Source organism: Ovis aries, chromosome 13 (genome assembly GCF_016772045.2).
Source record: "Ovis aries strain OAR_USU_Benz2616 breed Rambouillet chromosome 13, ARS-UI_Ramb_v3.0, whole genome shotgun sequence".
Taxonomy (NCBI): domain Eukaryota; kingdom Metazoa; phylum Chordata; class Mammalia; order Artiodactyla; family Bovidae; genus Ovis; species Ovis aries.
Genome location: NC_056066.1, coordinates 27,818,918 through 27,844,485, shown reverse-complemented (window position 1 = coordinate 27,844,485; position 25,568 = coordinate 27,818,918). Strand labels below are relative to the sequence as shown.

Sequence of the window (25,568 nt, the reverse complement as noted above, 5' to 3'; positions counted from 1 at the left end):
AACATCCAAATCTTTCCAGGCCGATGTCTCTCCCTGGAACCAGATACACAGAGGACTGCTGCGGTAGACCAGTGCAACCAGCCTGGCAACAGGCTGACTGAAGACCCAAGGACATGTGTTTTCTTGGTTTGCTGAAGCAGGCATCTCCCCAAATGCTCACTGGGAAAATCTCTCCAAAATCACATTTAGTGATGGAGATCCCACAGAAACACAAGGCAGAGCTTCCTGTAGCTCATCCTACCAGCAGGTCTTTCTGGAGAGCCTCAGGTTTCTATTTCTGGTTACTTCTTGGCCATGTGTGGAGGTCAAACTCAACAGGTCCAAAGCCAAATTCATCATCTTCCCATCCACCTCCCCAGACCTCCTGTGATCGCATCAAATGTGACATTGTTATCCATTTATTATAGGCTTAAATCATTGTTGTTGGGTTTGTTTTTTTTTTTTTTTTTCAGCTAAAACACAATTTATTGTCTTACAGTTCTGGAGATCAGAAGTTCTAGAGATCAGAAGTCCAAAAAGGATCTTATAAGGCTAAAATCAAGCTATGGGCAGCAGGATCATATTCCTTCTGGATTCTCTAGGGGAGGATCCTTTCTTTGCCCTTTCCAGATTCAAGAGTTCAGTCTTAAATCTTTTTTTTTTTTTGTCTTGAAAGTGAAAGTGTCAGTCTATCAGTCATGTCCAACTCTTTGTGACCCCATGGAATCCTCTGTCCATGGGATTTCCCAGGCAAGAATACTGGAGTGGTTAGCCATTCCCTTCTCCAGGGGATCTCCCAAACCCAGGAATCAAACCTGGGTCCCCTGCAATGTAGGCAGATTCTTTACCATCTGAGTCACCAGGGAAGCCCTTTTTATTTTTTTAATCTTATGACTATAAATTCAAAATTAACCTTAGTTAATTTAACTACATTGATCTAAAATAAAGGTCTCAACAGGCCTGTGTTGCCTGCTTAAGGTTCTCAAAGAGTCAATTCCCTTGACTTTTAAAAAAATTTTATCTTGGCTATGTTGGGTCTTTGTTGTGGCCCAAGAGCTTTTCTTGGAGAAGGCAATGGCACCCACTCCAGTACTCTTGCCTGGAAAATCCTATGGATGGAGGAGCCTGGTAGGCTGCAGTCCATGGGGTCACTAAGAGTCAGATACGACTGAGCAACTTCACTTTCACTTTTCACTTTCATGCATTGGAGAAGAAAATGGCAACCCACTCCAGTGTTCTTGCCTGGAGAATCCCAGGGACGAGGGAGCCTGGTGGGCTGCCGTCTGTGGGGTCACACAGAGTCAGACACGACTGAAGTGACTTAGCAGCAGCAGCAGCAAGAACTTCTCTAGTTGTGGCACAGGCTTAGTTGCCCCGAGTTACGTGGGATCTTAATTCCCTAATCAGAGATCGAACCTGCATCTCCTGCACTGGAAGGCCGATTTTTAACCACCAGACGACCAGAGTAGGCCCTGTTCCCTTGACTTTTGCCACTTTCAAGAGACTGCCCACATTCTTAGACTTAAGGCCCCTTTCCCCTACCTTGAAAGGCAGCAATGTCAGTAGGCTTAAATCTTAAAGTCTGTCCTCCTTTCCTTTCCCTCAGATTGTTACAGGCATTAATTCTCTGCTGCTGCTTACAAAATCTTTCTCAGCTTTTCCCTCTCCTCTCTATTACCTGAACTCAGGCCCTCATCTTCTGTCACTTGAATTATTACATCAACCTCCCAGGGAGGGTGTCTCCCGGAGCCCCTACTTCCTGAGTCCCCACTTTGCAGCTGGCTGAACAGCACAGATCAAAACTATGATCATTTGTCTTCTCCCAGAGAGGAGGCAGATTCTCCCTCGGAGATGAATTCTGTGCTTTTACCTTGATTTTCAGCCTGGGAAGAATTCCCAGTTTATAACTTCATGCCTTTCTGAGGATGGCTACAGGCTATATTTTTCCAAAGGAGTGGTATGACAAATTATCTTCATAAAAGACCCAGACCTTGGAGTATACCAGTCTCCGAAAGACATCCTATCCAACTGGGCTCTTTCTCTTTGTGTCCATACTGACCTTTCTAAGCAAGAAGCCAGGTGTCCATCGTCCGTGCATTCCCCATGCATCCTGACTCTCCACCCCCTCACTGCCACTCTCCTTTCCTTTAAACATCTATGTTACATCTGTATAACATGTGTACAGTCATATCAGAGAATAAAGGCAGAAGAAAACCACCTGATAAAAGAGACCATGGGAGAGATTGGCTGCCTTAAGCCAAGATTTAGGAACTCATCAAGTAGAAATCTTAACCCTTTGTCACCAAAGATCTGTGTTTGTGCTGCCACCCAGCATAGCTTGTTCCTTGGCATTTATATATTCTTTCACTGCAGTGCATATTCAAAACATCTAGTGAAGGCAGAATTAGCTCCTCCTTTCAGCCAATTAAAAATAGGACCCAAATATATTAATAAATAATGTGAATTGGAACTCGCAGAATTCTGTTTCATCCTCTAAGCCAGGAAATAAACTTTTCCCTCTGATAGCTCAGTTGGTAAAGAATCTGCCTGCAATGCAGGAGACCCCAGTTCGATTCCTGGGTCAGGAAGATCCGCTGGAGAAGGGATACCCACTCTGGTATTCTTGGGCTTCCCTGGTGGCTCAACTGGTAAAGAATCCGCCTATAATGCGGGAGACCTGGCTTGGGAACATCCCTGGAGAAGGGAAAGGCTACCCACTCCAGTATTCTGGCCTGGAGAATTCCATGGACTGTAGAGTCCCTGGGGTTGCAAAGAGTTGGACGTGACTGAGCAACTTTCACTGTCTTTCACGTCCTTGGAGGGTGTGAAGCAGCATTCAGCTGCAAACAGCCTCAGAATGACAGGAAGGAGGGCTGAGAACCTGCCATCACTGACCCGTTATTTAGCCTCAAAGGGACTTGATCCCTACAACTCTCATCAATCAAATGACCAGGAATGGCCACAGCAAGATCAGGGTCTTAGTAATTACCTAAAAAGGAAAAAGGTCAGAGAGAAGGCAACTGTCCGTTACTATGGGTGAATTAGTTTGCAACAGTCCTTGAAGCAGCTGTTGTTTTTCCTAATCAAGATAAGGAGATGGGGAACCAAGATGTTTAGGTAAATTCTCTCCCCAGCATGGCTAGTAAGTTACTATATCTGTCCAGCCAGATCTGACTCCTATCCTGGGGCCCTGCCCCCTGCACCACGCAGTCTCCCTCTCACAAATGAAAAGGGACATCAAGATTGCTAATCAGGGAGCCCACCTTTGCTCCCTGTGCAGGCAGGGCCAGAGAACCTGAGTCGAGATCACTATCCTTGACCCATCTTCGGCCCCATGCTTGGCCTCATCTGCAGCCCTGGCGTCTATCTGCAAAGGACAACTTCACCCAGCACTGGGTGAGAGGGCTGGTGAAAGAGGCAGCCCTCTCAGACCTGACCTTGCTGCTCTGGGACTGCCCAAGTCAGCACCATGGACAGAGCGCCCCCTGCGGGGACAACCTGCACTCCCGAAGCTTGGCAGCCCCATTGGAAACCACCTTAGCAAATGGAAGGGGAGTCTTAAACAGGGAAGCAGAGCTGTGTGCCATTAGTCCCTCTTGAGAGGGACCTGCCATCTCCTGACAACAGGGACCTCCAGTATGGAGACATTCTGCCCTGTGCTGTGCTCTCTCCTGTTCTACAGAGAAAACGCCTCTGTCTAGCTGGTCCCTTTTTGTCATTCTGAGCTGCATCACTGCTGGACATTAAGAGCCAAAAGCCTATCATTTCAACTACGGGTTGTCAACAGCTTTCTAACTTGTGAACTCCATGCTAAGTACTCACCATCATTGATGGGTTTGGTTATTGGTTTATGAATATTCATTGGGGGCTTGTATGATGTAGATGCTGTTTGAGGATTTAAGAATAGATCAGTGAACAAATTAAACCCTCCAACTTCCAAGGTCCCTTTGTCCCACCTCCATCCCTTTTTCCCTCTTCCTCTCCCTCATACACACACACACACCCCTCATTCCATCATCTGAGGCTGGCAGGTCCACAAACCTTCTGGTTCCAGCGCCTCCCACCACCTCAGGGAGCTCACTCCCCTCAGTCTCCACTCTTTTTCTCTATCTTAAGCCACTTATTCTCCACGGACCCCTCCCCTCCACATCCACAGCACTCTCACCCTCACAAAAGAAAATGCCCTCCCTGACTTGCCTCCTCCTGCAGCTCCCCCTCCTATGCCCCCTTCTGTTCGCGCAGAGGTTCAGAAGGGTGGGCTTGCTGCCCCCTTTCCCATGTCCCACTGATCCCTCAGTCTCTAGGGTCCATTGTCTGGTCCCATCAGCCCCATGGTAACTGGAGATCTCTGGGCACCAAATTGCACAGGCGCTTCTCTGCCCTCCTGTCTGAATCAAATAACGTCATCATCTTTCTGCCCCAAACCTGGTCTTCTTGCTTTGATGCCTCCTTATCTCTGCAGCGGGCACCACCACCCATTTAGCCCAAGCCAGTAACTTGAAAGTCAGCCTGGATGTCATCTGCTCTCTCCCACCTGTTCCCTTCTCTGTCCTCTTATCTGTGAATTCCTCTTATCTAATATATCTTAAATAGCTCTGTCCTTTACCTACCATGGGCTTCCCTGGTGGCTCAGATAATTAAGAATCTGTCTGCAATGCAGGAGACCTAGGTTCAGTCCCTGGGTCAGGGAGATAACCCTGGAGAATGGAATCACAGCCCACTCCAGTATTCTTACCTGGAGAATTGCATCAACAGAGGAGCCTGGTGGGCTACAGTCCATGGGGTCACAAAGAGTCAGACACAATTGAGTGACTAACATTTTCACTTTTACCTTCCCTGTACATGCCCCTGTCTGTAATTAGGACCTTCATAAGTCTCAGCTGATCCTGAAATCTCCTTGTTCATCTCTGCTTCAGGTCTTGGCCCCTCCCACCCTCTTCTATATGTTGTCACTGAGCACCTTTCTAGGATTGTCGTTTGACCCCCAATGCATTATCGTGCTAAGGCTGCCCTCACTTGTCCTGGGTGACCTGACTTGTGCATGCCTCTCCAGCCTCATCTCTCCCCATCCCCTGATGCCTCACACATCCTCTACAAGCCTCCCAGGGATCAGTGTTTGACAAAGATCACATTCAATGACAAGATCATTGTTTAATGCCATGAGGCAAGCTCCCCAAATTGAGAGCAGTGACCCTCTGGTAGGGACCACCAGTCAAACTTAATAAATAGGTCAAGAGGGTTTCCCTGGTGGTCTAGCAGTCAAGAATTCGCCTTGCAGTGCAGGGGACACTGGTTCGTTTGATCCCTGGTCCGGAAAGTCCCAATATACCACAGGGCAGCTAAGCCCATGTGCCTAGAGACTGCTCTGCAACAAGAGAAGCCACCACAATGAGAAGCTGTGCACTGCAACTGGGGAGTAGCCCCTACTTGCCACCGCTGGAGAAAGCCCACACACAGCAACAAAGACCCAGAACAACCAAGCACAATTACGAAAAAAAAGAAATAGTTCAAGAAAAGATAGAAGGAAAAATATGCCTACTCACCCAAAGAAGTCGCTCTGTCCTTTTTCGTTTTTTGTTTTTTTTTTTTTTTTTTTTTGACTACGAGACAGGTGGGATCTCATCTACGGTCAGGGATTGAACCCATGGTGCCTCCGTTGGAAGCACAGAATCTTTACCACTGGACTGCCAGGGAAGTCCCCTTCTTTTTTTCTTTTTTTTTTTTTCTAATGGAGTTGAGTTTGTGCTCAGGATAATTCCTCCATGTCTGGGTGTTCCTTTCATTGTGTATTCTCCAGCCAAGTGTTCTTGGAGCTCTGGTCATCGACCCTGTTTGTAGGAAAATAAGTAGAAATTAGATGTGTCTCTTCAAACCCAGAGTTTCACAAACAATAAACTAAAGTGAGCTACAGAGAAGAAAAAGAAAAGAGAGGAGATGCCAGGAAGCTGTCATCTGGGAGGGGGGACATTATAGCCGAGTTCACGACCTGCCTGTTGGTATCTTTCCGGGCTGATTAAGACAGCAAGTGCTGGTTCCTGTCACTCACAGCAACGACGATGGTGTGGACCTAAAAGGAGGTGTCTGCTAACCAGAACTTGCTAGATCTCAACTGGGTGTCCCAGTTAGGATTCTCAGCGCTGTTGAAATTCTCAACATCAGAGATACTTGGCTGCAGAAACTCACAGCAGTATTAATTATCCTTCTCATTACTATCGCTCCTTTTTGCTACCAAAAGCCAGCTTTCCAAATGTGACATTTGTGTTCATGACGAAATGAAATCATTGGGCCATTTAATTAACACTTGCCGTAAATAGTCAGTGATTCCCAAGTGCCAAGTGGGGATGTGAGAGGGAAGAGGAGGAGCGAGGGGGCCCGTAGGAGCCCCTAGCTGATGTCATCCTGCAGAGTGGTGTTCAGTCTGCCGCCACCTGAGGCTTCTACAGGTTAAGGGGACCAGACTCCCCGAAGGCTCCAGAGCCTTGAGTATTGAATACACTCAGACATGTACTAGCGTAGCACATACATATTCCTACTTCAGACCATCTGATAAAATATCCTCAGACTAGCATCATCTGGGTCAGGTTGTGTGTGGCATCAGTCATGGTACTGAGCCAGGTTTGCCTGTGGCCCAGAGCACTGTTTCCTTTGACTCAAAAAGAAGCCCTGTGATTCAGTCCTACTGGGAATTCCCTGGCAGTCCAGTGGTTAGGACTTGGTGCTTTCACTGCCCGGGGCCTGGGTTCAGTGCCTGGGCAGGGAACTAAGATGTCACAAGCTGCACCGCATGGGAGAATAAAGAAAAAGATTCAGCCCTATTAAATGTGCTGAAGAACCTGTTTTAGGTTTTTTGAAAAAATATTTATTTATTTGGCTGCATTGGGTCTTAGTTGCAGCACGTGGGATCTTTGTTATGGCATGTGGGTTTCTCTGGTTGTGGTTCACTGGCTTAGTTGTCCCAAAGCATGTGGGATCTTAGGTTTCCAACCAGGGGTTAAACCTGCATCCCCTGCATTGGAAGGCAGATTCTTAATCTCCAAACCACCAGGGAAGTTCCCATGAAGAACCTGTTTTAGAGTGTAGGCCTTATTATTATTCAGGTACTTGGGGCCAACAGATAAGGAAATGACTAACATTGAAAAGAGAGGCTGCTAGTTGATTCCCAAGAGGAGAGGTTCCCAGCAGAGTAAAGCACCTGGGGAAGCCCCGGGCTCAGCCAGGAAGCAGAGGGAGTGAGATATCTGTGGGCAAGAGCCGTTACTGTGGTTTCTGCAGGAATAGATCGGGCGCCATAAGCAGGCTTAGGACTGGCTAGTTTGAATAACTTCAGCAGCCTCTGGGGGTATGTGGACTCTCCCAATTTATCCACTTCTTGGCTCTGAGATAATTAAGGTGAATAGCAGCCTGGAGTGTGAAATTCCCGGGGCAGGCGAGGAAAGGGGTTGTAGGCATTGGATTGCCCACAGGGTAAGCAAGACCCCAGATGTCAAGGCATCCAGACCCCTCGGTTAATACAGAATCAGACTTGGAATCATCCACACAGACCCTCTGAATACGAGAGACGTCATCCGTTTCCTTAGGTTTACCCGGAGACCTGGAATGTTTTTTGTGAACCCGCTCTAACACTGACAGTCCGCACTGGTAGGTAAGGAAGTGCAACATCGCCATCTAGAGCCTCAAAGGAGGACCTTTTACAAAGTTCTCAGGAAAAACCAGAGCAGATAAGTGTTAGTCGCTCAGCTGTGCCGGACTCTGCCACCCCGTGGACTGTAGCTTGCCAGGCTTCTCTATCCATGGGATTTCCCAGGCAAGAATACTGGAATGGGTAGCCATTCCCTTCTCCAGGGGATCTTCCCAACCCAGGGATCAAACCCAGGTCTCCTGCATTGCAGGCAGATTCTTTACCATCTGAGCCACCAGGAAAGCCCAAAAGAACAGAACTGGGATCTCCACTTTGAACAGACACTGTCAACCTTCCCCATTTCCCTAGAAGTTCTCTCCGAGCGTGTGCTGGGCCTTGGCGTGGGATTGAGATGTCCAAGGTCTGTTTTCCTCTGGGCACTGTTGACTCACCAGCTCCCTAGCACAGATGGAAAGTCCAGGATGAATTAAATATCCAGGATTACAGAACAATAATAAGACAGCCCTGGAACTCACCGGGTTTCCCAGGCTGTTTCTTGGTGATAAAGGTTAACAGGAAACTGCTTTCCAGTTTCTGTCAAAGAGAAGTGATTTTTTTTTCCCCTCCACCTCAGAATATAGTTATTTCCTCCACCTTCCTGTCTCTTGTGAAGCCAGAGAACAAATGCTACCTCAAAAGGCATAACACTTGCCCTCTCATTTCAGTTTCTCATCATTAGAGAGCTGGAAAGGGAATTGTAATGTTTTGCTTAATATGCTGTTGAAGAAAAAATCGGGAGGAGGTGGGACAGAATGTCTTCACTCCTTAATTGTCAAGTATTAAAATGACTGGGATCGAGACATAAGGCATTGTTTTGAAAATCAAGTTATTTCAGACCCAACAGCTTTAGGTTCATAATTATTACAGAACTAAGGTCACTCACTGGCAAATTCCAGAAGCCTCTGCTGCTCTCCTGGCTCTAGGATTCAAAGTCATCAGCATATCTCTGTGAACAGCTTTGCATGTTCACACTGAGAGAAGGGGTAGAGGGGCAGGGGCCCGTGTGGAGTGTAAGGACCCCTAAACATTATAAATGGTCTGGGAAATCATTTATTTTTTTTTTCCTCCCTCCCACATGTCTTTGTCACTCATTTCACTGTCCAATAAGAACTCCCAACAGTGGTGTATGGAGAGGAGAACAGTTGAAAATCAGACCTTTTCACTCATAGAAACTTACATGTTATATATACAGTGGAATACTATTCAGCCATAAAAAGGACAAAATAATGCTATTTGCAGCAATATGGATGAAACTAGAGATTATCATACTATGTGAAGTAACTCAGAAAAAGGAAGACAAGGGCCATATATATCACTTTTATGTGAAATCTAAGCTGTGACACAAAAGGAGCTCATCTGTGGAACAGAAACAGACTCACAAGACATAGAGGACAGACTTGTGGCTGCCAAGGGGGAGGCAGGAAGGGAGAGGGATAGACTGGGACCTGGGGTTTGGTACCCTGCCAGACTCCTCTGTCCACGGAATCCTCCAAACTCCTCTGTCCACGGAATTCTCCAGGCAAGAATGCTGGAGTAGGGTTTCCCTGGTGGCTCAGTGGTAAAGAATCTGCCTGCCAGTGTAGGAGGCATGGGTTCGACCCCGGATCTGGGAAGATCCCTTATGCTGCAGAGTAACTAAGCCAGTGCACCACAGCTGCTGAGCCTGTGCAGCGCTCAGGAGCCGCAACTGCTGAGCCCATGTGGTGCAGTACCTACTGAAGCTCTCGCACCCCAGAGCCCGTGCTCCAAACAAGAGACGCCAGTGCAATGAGAAGCTTGCGAGCTGCAACTAGAGAGTTGCCCCTGCTCTTGCAACTAGAGAAAAACTCATGCAGCAGCAAAGACCCAGCACAGCCAAAAATTTAAAAAAAAAAAAAAAAAAATATATATATATATATATATATATATATATATATATATATATCTAAAAAAAGGAATGCTGGAGTGGGTAGCCATTCCCTTCTCCAGGGCATCTTCCCAACCCAGGGATCAAACCTGGGTCTCCTGCATTATAGGTAGATTATTCACTGTCTGAGCTACCAGGATACCCCAGATACAAATTGTTACATTTAGCATGGATAAACAGCAAGGTCCTACTATATAGCACAGGGAACTATACTCAAAATCCTGTGATAAGCCATAATGGAAAATAATAAGAATATAAAGAAATAAAATTTTAAAAAATGGTACATGTTGGTGCCAGGTCCTGGATTAGTGCTGGGAATGCAAAAGTGAATGAGATTGGGTCCCAGCACTTAATAAGTCAGCAGCCTAGTGAGAAGGCATCTCAGGGAACAGGGAATCACAGGACCGGGGCCACACAATAAGCAGAGGGTGTCACAGGAGCCCAGGAGAGGAGATCCTCTGTGGGGACCGTCCGCAGAGTCAATGAAAACATGTCATGACTGAGCAAGGCGAGAGAGAGCAGGAGTGAGCTGGGATCTGCAGCAGGATTGTTCTGGGGTGAGAGGAATAGTTTGGACACAGGTATAGAGGCAGAATTGATTTGTAATAGGCCACCTTTGCAGGTCTCTGGGCTTCCCTGGTAGCTCAGCTGGTAAAGAATCCACCTGCAATGCAGGAGACCCCAGGTCGATTCCTGGGCTGGGGACATCCCCTAGAGGAGAACATGGCAACCCACTCCAGTGTTCTTGCCTAGAGAATCCCATGGACAGAGGAGCTTGGCAGGCTACAGTCCATGTGGTCGCAGAGTCAGACACACTGAGCAAGTAAGCACAGTACAGCAAGTCTCCCAGATAATCTGGCTTTGCTGTCCCCAACCCCCTGCCCCAAAGCCCGTTCTGAGCCTTTGTCACCCTCCCCTCCCCCACCTGCCTTCCTTTCCCTTCCCTTCCATCTGTCTGCCTTCTTTCCTTCTGATTTTGCTATTCTGACTATCCATCGCCAAGAACCTTTTACAAGGGATGGAGACTTTTAAATGACATAACATTTAACTTGCAGTCAGTTCTCCATATGCATGGATCAGATGTAAAACCCTGATATGTACTGACTGTAGTGCACCATTTTATATCAGAGACTTGAGCATCCAAGGGATACCCTTGGGGAGGGGGTCCTGGAACCAATCCCCTGCCAATACAGAGAGACAACTGTGTTTTGCTTTGAGAAGTAGAATTTGCTACCGCATTTCAAGTCTTTGTTATTAGGAGAGTGAAAGGGGCGCAGCTTCCCAGTTTCTCTGAGACTGCTGCAGACGCTTTATGGAGACCTTCATGACCTAAAACGCTTGGTCCAAAAGCAGGAGGCAAGTGCTTTGTATTTTCAGTAGGGGAAAGGGGTAATCAGCCAGCCTGTTCATTCCCAGGCTTCACACAAATGAAGATGGTGTTGTCATTTCCAGAAATTTGGTAGACCTTTCATGATGGTAATTGTAGGACTAATATCTGTGGATTGAAAATATATACTAATATCTAAAGTTACTCTGGAGTTAGTCACAAATTTAACTGAATCTGTGTTGTATTCATCACAACAGCCTCTGTGCATATCTGTGAAATGGTCAAAGCTGTTGTTTACTTAGCTGTAGACCAGAGGTTGCAAAGTGGGATGCCGTGGATTTACCCTAGCCTACACAAACATGTTGTTTGTCTTATGCGGTGTTGGTGTGTTGGTTTTACTGTGTTTATCGTTTACTCTCGAAGTCATGTCCGACTCTTTTGCAACCCCGTGGACTGTAGCCCGTCACCTCCTCTGTCCATAGAATTCTCCAGGCAAGAATACTGGAGTGGGTTGCCATTTCCTTCTCCAGTAGATTTTCCCAGCCCAGGGATCTGCATGCAGGCAGATTCTTTACCACCAGGAAGCTCTTAATCTGAATTAGGTTCCAGTATTTGAAAGCAGCAGATATTTTAGGTGGGGAACTGCTGATGGCGTGCTGCTGTCTTCTATAGTCTGGCAAGCAGAAGCCCAGCATGACTTGTCCGGAATCACACAGCCCTGGGCGCAGATTACGGGGCTCTTGGCTCCCTCCCCGTGACTCCTTCCATCGCATCTTAATGCTGTTCTGAAAGACCACAGCACTTGTTTTTTTCTCATTTCGCCTTCCACTCCCTCTTGGTGCCTCCAGTTTCCACAAGGCAGGTGCCCCCAGTTTCCACGAGGCAGGTACCCAGTTTCCATGAGGCCCCCCCAGGAGTTGTCACCCCTCACTCAGAGCGTCCTCCCCTCCAAGGCTCTGGTGCCAGTCATTTCCTTCTCCCTGTCATCCCGGCTCCCTCAGTACAGCTGATCCCAAGACAAGTACAAGTGCCTTATCTAATTAGGGAATTGAATAAACTCCAGAATCAACTTGTAAAGACTTACTGAATGCAAACTTAAATAATTTCAGCATGTGTCATCTTGAAAAAAACCCCATAAGCTTCATCTGCATAAGAATCTGATTTTCATTTGGCTTCATGTGCATGAATATCACAGTGTTAAGAACACCGGCCCCAGCCTTCTGGAGGTGGAGATGTCAAACCCCACCTTGCTGTCTTCAGAAGATCTGTCATAACCATTTCAAAGAAAAATAAGGCCTTTTATTCGACTAAGCAAAAGAAATTATCTTTTAAAACTCCAACTTACCAGTGATTAGGACAGAAAGTAATGTAATGGAAACAAGTGACATTGTAAAAAAAAATTGGAAACAGGTAAGGAAAATAGAAGTAAATGGTCAAGTTCAAGTTTACTCCTGGAGGCTGACGGCGAACCTGGCTCCTAGCTATGGAAGGGCTGTCAGTCTTGATGGTCCTAATCCACTATAATAAAACTTGAAAAGCACTAAGGAATTGATGACTTTTTCTTTTGTTCCTGTTGGGTTGGAAGTCCTCATCCTCCAGTCAGATCATGTAACTCAGACAACTTCATTTTCTGCCTCATCGGTCGGTGTGTCTGTGGTTCATTGGCAGCTGTTCTCTTGCAGGTTCTATATCGAGAGCATCTCATACCTGAAGGACAATGCCACCATCGAGCTTTTCTTCCTGAATGCCAAGTCCTGTATCTACAAGGTAAGAACTACTTCTTCCTGTTTGGAGTTTTATGTTGAAATCTGAAAGTCTCCTTTGTAGCTGAGAATCCCAGCTTGCTGCCCCTATCACGATGCTATTGATTAGTAGAAAGTGTGTTAGTCACTCAGTCGTGTCCGACTCTATGGACTATAGCCCCCACAGGCTCCTCAGTCCAATGGATTCTCCAGGCGAGAATATGGGAGTGGGTTGCCATTCCCGTCTCTAGGGGATCTTCCTGACCCAGGGGTTGAACTCCGGTCTCCTGCATTGCATCTACTACTTCTATTGGTTAGTAGAAGTAATTTCTAAATTAATGGCTATAAATAAATGGCTATAAACTCCAAGGAGCTAAAGCTGTCAAGTGTTTATAACATGACTCCTTCCAATCCTGTAACTGTGTTAGGCTCCTTGGAGGTGTTTCTTAACTTGATTTTAGGTGTCTCCTTAATTTGGCAGCTGTGACCTAAAAGGGGAAACCCAGCCTAGAGTGACTAATGCACTAGGTCTCATGAGTATAAATGAGCCTCTTTAACCATTTTTGGATATTCTGGAAGTATCTCTCAAAAGGATGCTATTGGTACTGTGGGTGGGACAACTTTTTAAATTTATTTGTTGAAGTCTAGCTGATTTAGTGGAGGACAGGGAAGCCTGGCATAGTGCAGTTCATGGGGTTGCAAAGAGTTGGACACGACTTAGTGACTGGAAAAGAACAAGAAGTTGATTTACAGTGTTTTGCTGTACAGCAAAGTGAGTCATTTATACACATATTCATTCTTTTTTGTATTCTTTTCCACTGTGGTTTATCCTGGGATATTGCATATCATTCCCTGCACTGTTCAGTAGGGGGCCTTCTTCATCCATTCTACAAATAGTAGTTTGCATCTGCTAATCCCAAGCTCCCAATCCATCCCTCCCCAGCCCACCCCGACCCTCTTATCAACCACTGTTCTCTATGGCACTGGGACATTTTCTAACTGTGATAGAATTTACCATGGTAACCACTGATAAGTGTATGTTAATACTTAACAGGTATCACATGTTTGCCTGTTGTGCAACCACCATTACCATCTATCCAGAGAACTCCCCATCTTACTAAGCTGAAACTCTGTATCCCTTAAACAATAATTCCCTATTCCCCACACCCCCAGACCCAGGCAACTTCCATTCTACTTTCTATTTCTCTGTATTTGACTAGTCTGGGTCCCTCATATAAGGGGACTCCTGCAATATCTGACCTTCTGTGCTGGGTTTATTTTACTTAGCGCAATGTCCTCAAGCTTCATCCGTATTGTATCATGTGTCAGAATTTCCTTCCTTTTGACGGCTGATATTCCATCGTATGCATTTTCCACCTTTTGTTTGTTCATCCGTCCTTCAGTGGATACTTGCATGACTTTCACTTTCCGGTTGCTAGGAGTAATGGTGCTGTGAACGTTGTTGTTGTTCAGTCACTCAGTCGGCTCCGACTCTGCACCCCCACAGACTGCAGCATGCCAGGCTTCCCTGTCCTTTACTATCTCCTGGAGTTTGCCCAAACTCACATCCATTGAGTCAACGATGCCATCCAACCATCTCATCATCTGTCACCCCCTTCTCCTCTTGCCCTCAGTCTTTCCCAGCATCAGGATCTTTTCCAGTATGTCTTCCTATCAGGTGGCCAAAGTATTAGAGCTTCAGCTTCAGCAGCAGTCCTTCCAGTTAATATTCAGGGTTGATTCCCTTTAGGATTGATTGGCTGGTGTGCTCTCCTTGCTGTCCAAGGGACTCAGGAGTCTTCTCCAACTCCGCAAGTCGAGAGCATCAATTCTTCAGCCTTCTTTAAGGTTCAGCTCTCACATATGTATGTGACTACTGGAAGAACATAGGTTTATAAGTATCTATTCATATCCCTGCTTTCAGTAGTTTGGGGTGAATACCCAGAAGTGGAATTGCTCAATCATGTGGTAATTCTGTTTTTCAGTTTTTTAGGACCTGCCTGACTGCTTTCCATAAAGACTGTATCATTTTATATTCCCACCAACAGCACATAAAGATTCCAAATTTGCACATCCTCACCAACGCTCACTACTTTCTGGGTTTTCAAAAATAAACCAGCATCCTAGTGGTGTTAGATGATCTCTCCTTGTGGCTTTGATTTGCATTTCCCTGATGATGAGCGATGTTGAGCATCGTTTCATGTGCTCCCTGGCCATTTGTACATCTTCTTTAGGGCCATATCCCTTCATGGGACAGTTCTTAATTGAGTGGGACAGTCTCTTGCATCCAATTTCCCATATTCTTGTAGTGTTTCCTTTCACTGGATAACCCAAAATGCCCACAGAAGATTCCGAGGACACTCCGTCCTGGGGTTGAGAACCGTACCTGGGGCAATGTATTTAAAGTAGAGACCTGCTTTGCACCTGCCGACAAACCTCTTTCTATCTCACGAGTGCAGCCTTAGGCCAGCTCATCAGCGGCCGGGGAGAGGGGTTGCTGACAGCTGCTCCCGTGGAAGCGTGGCTGGCTTGGCGCTGAGTGCCCTCTGTAAGTTATGTGGCTGAAACTTTGCACCATCTCTGAAGTGAATACTCTTCTTTATCCTAGCTTTCTCTGTGAGGCAGCTGAGACACAGGGTGGTTATGAGATTCACCAGGGTTGCATATCTACTGAATGGCTGTCGCTGGCAGCCTGACTCAGGATCGCAGAGCTCAGCCTCTGGGCTGCCCTGTGCCCTTGCAGTCAAACCCTCCACAGAGAACTTCAAAGCCAGGTACACCTGTTGTGACATAGTCAATGGCTGTGTTCAAAGGAGTTCCCATCTTGCTGTCTGTACTTTTCCTGCTTAACTAAACCCAGCTTTGAGGGACTACAGCAACCCACCACACATTGAAGCACACAAAAGACTTGAAATGGTCTATCAGCCATCACTTTTCCTTCTAGAAAGATTTCAGCACCTCACTGCACAAAATAGTTCCACCAAATGCAAGTGTTCAGAATCCTGGAGGCTATGGTAGTGATCAAATTCAATCTGTGAAAGAACCTTGCTCCGTGACGGTTGCTGAACCAGGACTTAACCTGAGCTCAAGCGCAGGGCACTCTGACTAGAGTGTTTGGGGATTTTTCTAAATGGCAGCACAAAGATGCTAACTGTCACTCTAGGGATTTGTGGTTTTCTTTATCTCTCTAAACCTCATTTTCTCACCATAAAGTGAAAATAATACCAGTCTTAACTTATCTCATAGGTAGCAAGTGTCTGGTGGGCTTTGCTTAATCCATGTGAGAGCACTTTGAAAGAAATAAGCAGTGAGGACTGTCCACAAGGGGGCAGACTTGGACAGTAAATGCTTGGAAAGTTGCTGCTGGGGTGAGATGGCTGTCAGCCCTGGCAAGTGAAAAGTTGCCCCCAGATTGTTCGTATCCAGGCCCCTAGGTTAAGGGAGCAGATGTGGTTTCTCCCAGAGTTGTTCAGTTCAGTCTAGTAACAGATGCTGAGCTGAAGGTGACACTTGGTGTTTCCAAATCATGATCACAGAGGTCTCTGGGATTAATGGGAAATAAAAAAGAAATCCCCAGAACTAAATATTATAGGTTCCCCAAGTGGAGGAGGTGATACATTAGGAACAAGCCACATATAGGGTCCAGGTGCCCATGGCATCAGACCTGGACCCTATCTGCCCTGCAGACCTGAGTGCCCCTCTAGAGCCCCTGCTCTCTCTTCTCAGCATCTGTCCTGGAGCGTAGTGAGTCCTGCCAGTGAGCCAGAGATGGCTTTTCTGATGGTGACAAAGGAGACAGAATCATGTCACAAGGCCACCTGTCTCTCATCATCGAAAATAATATTTTTATTTGCATAATTGACACTCAGAGTATATAGAATTTTTCTTTTACTTTTATTGGAGTATAGTTGCAATGCTGTGTTATTTTCAGGTGTACAGCAAAATGATTCAGTTATATATATATTCGTGGAGAAGGCAATGGCACCCCACTCCAGTACTCTTGCCTGGAAAATCCCATGGGCGGAGGAGCCTGGAAGGCTGCAGTCCAGGGGGTCGCTAAGAGTCGGACACGACTGAGCGACTTCACTTTCACTTTTCACTTTCATGCATTGGAGAAGGAAATGGCAACCCACTCCAGTGTTCTTGCCTGGAGAATCCCAGGGACGGGGGAGCCTGGTGAGCTGCCGTCTGTGGGGTCCCACAGAGTCGGACACGACTGAAGTGACGCAGCAGCAGCAGCAGCATATATATATTCATTTTTTTTTTAGGTTCTTTTCTCATATAGGTTATCCCAGATTGTTGAGTCGAGTTCCCTGTGCTATACAGTAGGTCCTTGTTGGTCATCTGTCTTATATATAGTAGTGATTGTTGTTGTTCAGTTGCTCGGTCATGTCAGATTCTTTGCAACCCAATGAACTGCAGCATACCAGGCTCCCCTTCACTATCTCCCAGAGTTTGCTCAAACTCATGTCCATCGAGTTGGTGATGCCATCCAACCATCTCATCCTCTGTCGCCCTCTTCTTCTCCTGCCCTCAATCTTTCCCAGCACCAGAGTCTTTTCCAATGAGTTGGCTCTTTACATAAGGAGGCCAAAGTATTGGAGCTTCAGCATCAGTCCTTCCAATGAATATTCAGGCTTTATCTCCGTGCATAACGGTATGTGTATGTTTTATCCCAAGCTCCTGATTTATCCCTCCGCCACCACCTTTCCTCTTTGGTAACCATAAGTGTGTTTTCTATATCTTTAAGTCTGTTTCGGTTTTGTAAATAAGTTCACTTGTTTCATTTAAACATTTCTTTCACATACATTAGGTTATGTGAGACTCAGGAGTGAGGGAGGAAAGTAGTGCTGGAGAAACTTAGTAACTTAGTCAAAGACAAGGAACCTGAAGTAGTGGGACAGGCTTGGCACCACTGTAAATATGTAAAGATGGCGGGAGGCTCTGGAGCAGAGTGACTGTGATTAGGGATTTGGATTTCTGGGTTCCCTTCCTACCTCTGCGTCTTAGCAACTGCGATAAATGTGGACACCTTTCGTGATGTCTCCAAACTTCATTTTCCTCTTCAGTTGAACAAGAATATTAAAAAAAACCCCACCCACCAGCTTCTTGGGAAGATTAAGCAAGATAGATGTGAAGGTGGCCAGCACCCCACCAGGCACCTTATTAGTTCCCATTGAGGTAGAATTGCTTGCTTGGAATCAGATCCAAGTTCATCTTGGCTGCAGTCTTCTGTGCAGCCCGCACTGCCCTCTGGCGACTTGAGGGGCCCAAGAGCAGGGCCAGACACATCACTGGTGGGTGATGCTGATACTGGCCGACCCAGCACCCTCCCTGTGGCTTGGGAAGCAATTCCTACAGTGTACTAGAATGGAAATCTACGTTGTTCAGATACAATAAGCTGTTCATTCCCGCTTCCTCCAACTTAATTTCATTCACTTCTTTTAAAAAATGATTATTATTTTTTAAAATATTTATTTGTGTATTTGGCTGGGCCAGACCTTAGTTGCAGCTTGTGGGATCTAGTTCCCTGATGAGGGATTGAACCAGGGCCTCCTGCATTGGAAGCACAGACTCTTAGCCCCTGGACCATCAGGGAAGTCCTTCATCCACTTTTAACACATTTATGTTCATCTAAGTAATATATGATATAGTTTAAAAGTCAAGAGGCTGTTAGTGAAAAAGAGCCCACCCCCAACCACTTCCAACAATTTTTAGCTGTTTCTTCTTGTATTTGCCTCCCTCTGCTTCTAAATAATTGGAACAGGGTCTTATTCCTTGATTTACTCGTTTTTTATATAGGTGAGGACTGAGGTCTCCTATGCACCCACCCACACTTTCCCCTTCCCATTTCTCCCAGTGTGGTGATAACCACAATCCTAGGCCAAAGGCGTACCCATCAGCATACCATTGTTATGACTAACCCAAGTAGCATCCTAGGGTTGCGATTCCTTTTTAGACAACCAGTTATTTTACCTAAAGGTAATAACCATTTTGCCGTTACTTGCTTTAGTTTCCATCCATCTTTTTTTCCCAAAAGCGCCTACAGATTTTCAAATGTCTACTGACGTTAATTTCCATACACATCGGGTAATTCATCTGTTCCTCTCCTTGGCTGGGTTTTTGTTGCCTTTGTTGTTCTTCCTGGGACCTCCCTTTTGGAGTGCTCTGACCTTCTGCTCCTGTGTGAATGTAGCCTCATTTGCAGCCCTCAGCCCAGGATGTCCCCGTTCCTGTCCCGTCTTTCCTTCACCCCAACTCTGGAGTAGGTACTTTGCCTCCTGGGTCCCGAGTCTTCCTGTGTTTTTACACTTTTGTTTCACCGGAGAACATCCTGCAGTGATCCAGGGAAAATGTATAAGGGAAGTAAAATGTTCGGGTCCTTGCACACCTGAAAAAGTCTTTGTTTTACCTTCACATCTGATTTCATAGTTTCACTGGCTGTGAAAATACAGAATACCTCCCTCAGTATATCACAGGTGTTGCCTCAGAGTCTTCAAGAGTTGCTCTGGGGAAGTCCGTGTCTGAACAGTGTAAGTGGACTGCCCCCACCATGACCTCCATGGGATCTGTTAGGATTTCCTTCTATACCCCTTTATCTGAAATTGCAGGATGGTGTGCCTTGGTAAATCCTCTATGTTGTGTAGACAGACACTTTTAGTCCGAGGTTCGTATTCCTCTTCATTTCTGGCAGGTTTTTTGTATTGTTTCTTGTATGATGTCCCTCTGTTTCCTCTCTGCCCTCCTTCTGGAGCCCCCGTTAACCAGAGGCTGGGCACAACCTCCTGCTTTGACATCTCGTTTCTCCTATTTTCCTTCTTTGTCATTTTGTTCTACTTTCTGGAAGATTTTCCTCAATGTCATCTTTAATCTCCTCTATTGACTTTTTAACCTTTGCTATCATGCTTTGAATTTCTCAGACTTCCTTCATATTAACTGATTTTTCTTTCAGTTCAGTTCAGTCACTCAGTTGTGTCTGACTCTTTGCAACCCCATGAATTGCAGCACGCCAGGCCTCCCTGTCCATCACCAACTCCCGGAGTTCACTCAGACTCACGTCCATCGAGTCCTTGATGCCATCCAGCCATCTCATCCTCGGTCATCCCCTTCTCCTCCTGCCCGCAATCCCTCCCAGCATCAGAGTCTTTTCCAGTGAGTCAGCTCTTTGCATGAGGTGGCCAAAGTACTGGAGCTTCAGCTTTAGCATCATTCCTTCCAAAGAAATCCCAGGGTTGATCTCCTTCAGAATGGACTGGTTGGATCTCCTTGCAGTCCAAGGGACTCTCAAGAGTCTTCTCCAACACCACAGTTCAAAAGCATCAATTCTTCGGAGCTCAGCCTTCTTCACAGTCCAACTCTCACATCCATACATGACTACTGGAAAAACCATAGCCTTGACTAGACGGACCTTAGTCGGCAAAGTAATGTCTCTGCTTTTGAATATACTATCTAGGTTGGTCATAACTTTTCTTCCAAGGAGTAAGCGTCTTTTATTTTCATGGCTGCAGTTACCATCTGCAGTGATTTTGGAGCCCCCAAAAATAAAGTCTGACACTGTTTCTACTGTTTCCCATCTATTTCCCATGAAGTGATGGGACCGGATGCCATGATCTTCGTTTTCTGAATGTTGAGCTTTAAGCCAACTTTTTCACTCTCCTCTTTCACTTTCATCAAGAGGCTTTTTAGCTCCTCTTCACTTTCTGCCATAAGGGTGGTGTCATCTGCATATCTGAGGTTATTGATATTTCTCCCGGTAGATACATATTATCCTGTTATTGTCTTTGAACCAAATATCCTCTTATCTCTCCAGTAATATTAATTATCATGCATGTTCTGTGTCTTTTCAGTTCTTTTTGTTTCCTGTTGATTTATTTTGGTCTCTGTCTTTTATGTGGGCTTCCCAGGAGGCACTAGTGGTAAAGAACCTGCCTGCCAATGCAGGAGACGTAAGAGACACCGGTTTGATCCCTGGGTCAGGAACATCCCCTGAAGGAGGGCATGACAACCCAGTCCAGTATTCTTGCCTGGAGAATCCCTTGGACAGAGGAGCCTGGCAGGCTACAGTCCATGCAATTGCAAAGAGTCAGACGTGACTGAAGTGATAGAGCAAGCATGCACTCTGCCTTTTATGTAGGGGGCTTTCCATCCATAACTAAGAGTGAGACACCCAAAGCTCCCAGTGTCCAGGTGGAGACGGTCCCTGTGTCTGTGTCCCGTGGCGAGCTTGTTCTTTCTACAGGAACCCCAAGTATCAGCACTTGGGGTCTTTTCTCGTGACTCTTCCTTGCCTTACTTTGCTCCTGGGATGTCAGCTCCCACTTTAGCATTTGGAGGAGGGAGTGGCCTCCACTGGGGTGTAGACCTCCTTTTAATCCCTGATCTCTCTGCCTACTTCATCCCAGCTTCCTATGTATCATCCTCTCCAGAGAACCAACCTCTGATCTCTTCCACAGCACAAAAGTGAGGAAAGGTGTTTTGTTTATTTATCTTGTCCTTTTCCCCAAGCCACGAATGCCAGCTCCCGCCCTCCACTCTTCCTTCACCAGGAGGCAGAAAACATAACTACAGTGGATCCTCTCTCACTTCTCCTTTCTTTTCAGTCCCCCTATTTTCTACCAAAAGAGCAGAAAATAACAGTCATAATCTGTCCAACATGCAGAATGTTAGAATATGGTCAGCAGTGACCGGGGCTGGGAGTATTGCCTTTAAGTGGAGCAGGAGGAGGTTTAGAAAGGGGTCACTGGTGCCCCATGTGGCCATTTTGCTCCAACAGCATGTCTGCTGTTTTTCAGCTTGGTTGTGTTTCAGGTGGGTGATGGAAAGGAAATTCATGGCCAAGGGATGGATAAAGCTCATTCAGAAATGTGTGTCTGGTTCCTAGGAAAGCTCACATGGGAAGTGGGCCTGGGATGATGTGTTTTTCCTGGGAAGCGACACAGGAAACCAGAGCTCCTCCTGCCAGGCTTTCCATCTGGCCGTCTCTCTCCTGGGATGTAGCTTCCTCCGTCAACTGGAGAGGCCCATCAGTTAGTCCGGCCAGGGAACAGTGGACTTGTCATGCTGGAGGGAGCGGTGGGGTGGACATGGACTCTAATCCCAGCACTTTCCCCACCTTCAGGATGGAATCCTGTCTACTTGGAATTCTCCACTGGCAGAGTGAGATTGCTGTCAAAAATCAGTTGCCACAATCATTTTCAAAAGCTTCGCAAAACAGCAATTTCTAGGCCATAAAATGTCAAGTGTTTTTTTTCAGTTTTTAGGAAGAAGGATTCCCTTAGATGATAGGTCTTAAAGTTATAAGGAAATAAAGAACTCTGCAGTCCAGCTTCCAGTTGTCTTCAGTGGCATACCTTCCAAGAGACAAGAAGAGAGGCTCACTTGCTGAAGGACCTTACACTGCTGTTCAGTCCCTCAGAGGAGTTATCTGACCCTCAGATGACTTAAATTGGGTGAAGTAAGGGACTGGTCAAGATGACTAGCTGCCTTGTTTGAATATCACATTTAAACTGAAGGAGATGACCATCCACTCTTTAAATAAATCCATCACATTTAAATCCATCACATTTAAATGCTTGATCTCAAAATGTATCTTGTCAAATATTATAACCAAAGAGGCAGGACCCCTGGTCACCATCTGAGGAAGCACAGAAATATGTCTTGTTAGGTTGGAGAAAAAGTTGGCACTAGCGTTTTCTAAGTAAATTTTGATAATCAGCTTCTTTTGACGTATCACTGAACCAGGTGCATAGTCAGTGCTCAATAAATTGTTTCCAGTCCCAGAGAATTAGCAAGTTTGGAGCCTACATGTCTCCATTGAGAAGAGCATGTCAGAAAAAAAAAAAAGAGCTTAAAATCCCTCCTTTGTGCTGGGGGTCTTGTCCAGCCTCCTGGACTGAGATGTCCCCACTGAACTGAGAATATCACATATGATTAAAGTTTGAACAGTCATCCCTGGTCCATATTTGCTACTTGAATCTAAGTACCATCTTCTTGCTGAAATTGAAATAAGCAGTCTTTAGCCAAGATCTTCCAGGAGGTTTGCTAATGAGCAGATGATATCCCTTCTGAAGATGAGAGAAACAAAAGCCCAGAATCAAGTCCCACAGGACAAAGGAACCAATGTAAGCATTCATCTCAGACTCACAGAATCCCAGTCCTTATCTCTTAGATGGATGCATGCCGGCTTGGTGTGTGTGCTCACATGACAGAGAGGAAGGGAAAGAAGACAGAGAGGGACTTCCGTCCTCAGCTCTCTAGAAACAAACGCACCCAGACCCATCATCTGTGCTGTGCCCATGACCTCCACAGGAGAGATTCCTCAAGATCATGAAATGCAGTGTGTGCCGTGGACACTGAGAGAAATCCCGGGCCACCAAGTGCGAGTGCCCCAGACAAACATGAAGTGACTTGACTGATGAAAACCTGGCAAAGGGCTCGGAAAGAGGAATTGTGCAAGACCACATCAGTCTCATCCTGCACCCCAGCCCCTCACTGCCTGGGGGTACCTTCCTGTAGCCACTACAGGTTGTGCAATGAGATGGGCAGTCACCGGGCACAGCGAGGCTGAATGTGGGTGTGAGGACCCACTGGGATGATACACACGGTGACGGATATACAGACACGTGTAGACACACACTTGCACAATGCTTCCCACCTCTTTTTTTTTTAAGTCTTATTAAAGATTCCAATAAATTCTAAAACATAAATGCGAAAAAAAAAAAAAACAACAATGAACAGAACAGAGATTCTGTGGCATTCAGATGATCAGTAAAGACCAGGGAACAAAAATAATAATAATACAGACTTGATCTTTGTGGTGGGTCTTAGAGTCCAAATCGCCTGTACAGGCCCACCTCACCAGACTCAGCACAGCACTTGAAATTGTTCTCCTGGGAGCTCCTGGAGGCCCAGTGGTCAGGCCTCCCTTGCTCCCAGTGCAGGGGCCATAGGTTTGATCCCTGGTCAGGGAACTGAGTTCCCACAAGTCACAAGGCATGGCTAAGGAAGGGAGGAATGAAGAAAGAAAGAAAAGAAAAGAAAGTGTTCTCATTCTACTGATAAAAAAACTGAAACTCAACGAGGTCCAGTGATGCGTTTATTCAAAGCCCCAAAGTAGAAAGTGTCTTAAAGAGGATGGCAGGAAACCATCTTCTTCAGGCGTTTTGTGGGTGCAAAGAAAGATGGTTATTACAACGGGTGATTTACTAGGAAAACGGCTGGACAGCCCAGCAGGTTGTTTCGCTCGAACTTTACAAAGGTTGTCCTCATGGAAATCTCCTCAACCTACCATGTGGTTGCTCATCATCTTTTCTGTTATAATTCTCTCATGAATATTCCATGAAAGCTGGAATTTCTCTCATTCCTGACCATGGAGGAATGCTTTTTGTTAAGATTCTCAGTTGAGTCTGAAGACCACCACTAAGGTCCCCGGAGCAAGGCAATTGTGACGAGTTCCTCCGGCTTTCAGGACTTTTGGAGAAGGTCCATAACACCTGCCACTTGGGGGTCTCATGGGGCTCTTTCTTTGGAACACTTGGAGACCCTTAAAGTAGAAATCTTTCTGAGAATATTGTTAACTCTGAGACTGCTGATAAATGACCTCCAAGCCTCTTCCTTTAGCAACTTAATTACCTGGGATAAAATCTTGTGGAGTGGGAGAAAGTGGCACCATCTTCCCAGCCCTGTCTGAACATACACGCACACACACCCCTGGCAGAGTCACATTTTGTCTTTCCATACCATGTATCAGAAGATCAGAGAAAGCAGCATGCGTCATTCAGTGGAAAGTGAAACAGTGCTTCCCTGGTGGCTCAGGGGTAAAGAATCCCCTGCCAATATAGCAGACACAGGATTCAGTCCCTGGGTTGGGAAAATCCTCTGGAGAAGGAAATGGCTACCCACTCCAGTATTCTTGGCTGGGAAATTCCATGGCAGAGGAGCCTGGTGGGCTACAGTCCGTGGATGCAGAATTGGACACAATCAGACACAATTTAGCAACTAAAAAACAACACAGTAAATCAGATGTCCAGAGGACATGTGAACCCCATGACATCACTTTCCCTCCTATCAGCATCTCCCTCTTACCAGCGAATCTCAAAAGAAAACGAATCCATGCCCTCCAGACCACCTTGGATTCCCAAGGAAGACTCTAGCTCAGCAAACAGCCCTGCTCTGCAGAGCCCCCCACCCCAATGGCTCTCGGGGCCCTGGGGACACAGAGTAGTGTCACATGTTCAGCCCGTGGGTGGTGCCAAATGGGAAAGCACCCATACCCCTTCCTTGAAGGGCCTTCTGCTCCCTATCCTTCTCTGATTTGTCCTCCGTCAAAGGAAAACCCAGCGCCCCAGGAAAGCACAAGGTTTTCGCAGGCGCTCTTTGTGGTCTTCTTCAGTTAATCTGCTCTGCTTGAGCAGAAACACTTGAAAGAGGCCACCTGTGTTCAAGAGAAGCCAGATAAAGGAAAGATGGAAGGTGGAGTCATCTCTCGAATGTTCTGTGGGAAGTGGACACCTGGAAACATTTATCCACTCCTCCCCATGGGGACTCCGCTCTTGGGGTTCGAGGCACAGTGGGAAATGTGTGGTGTGGGCAGGAAGCCTAGAGCTCTGCTCCATCTCAGGGGAACTTTAAAGGTAACCGTCACCTGGGAGGGCCAGGGATGCAAAGGGCAAGGTTTTCTCCTTTGTAAACCTTGTGTTGTAAACAGACCTCAGGGAATTGGGCAGAGACTGCAAAGTAGGAAAGAATTTTCTTCCCAGTCGGAGGATCTCTTCCCCAGCCCCCATTCCCCATTCCTAGATCTCTGAACTGACTCCTCTGAGGACAGACAATGCCGTGATTTTTTGTTTGTTTGTTTTTAAGATGTATTTTTTTTATTTTTGGCTGTGCTGGGTCTTCGTTGCTACACCCAGGCTTTCTCTAGTTGCGGCAATCGTG

The 25,568-nt window shown here is 46.3% G+C and overlaps 1 protein-coding gene across 9 annotated transcripts in view; it reads left to right on the top strand.

The window, feature by feature from the left end:
• The window catches only part of FRMD4A (FERM domain containing 4A), a 703,559-nt gene that overhangs the window by 549,364 nt on the left and 128,627 nt on the right, over positions 1-25,568 (top strand). For all 9 annotated transcript variants that reach the window (XM_060397374.1, XM_060397375.1, XM_042230562.2 and 6 more), the window contains one exon: positions 12,573-12,657. In XM_060397374.1, coding sequence (XP_060253357.1) covers positions 12,573-12,657 — 85 coding nt within the window. The remainder of the gene's footprint in view (positions 1-12,572; positions 12,658-25,568) is intronic.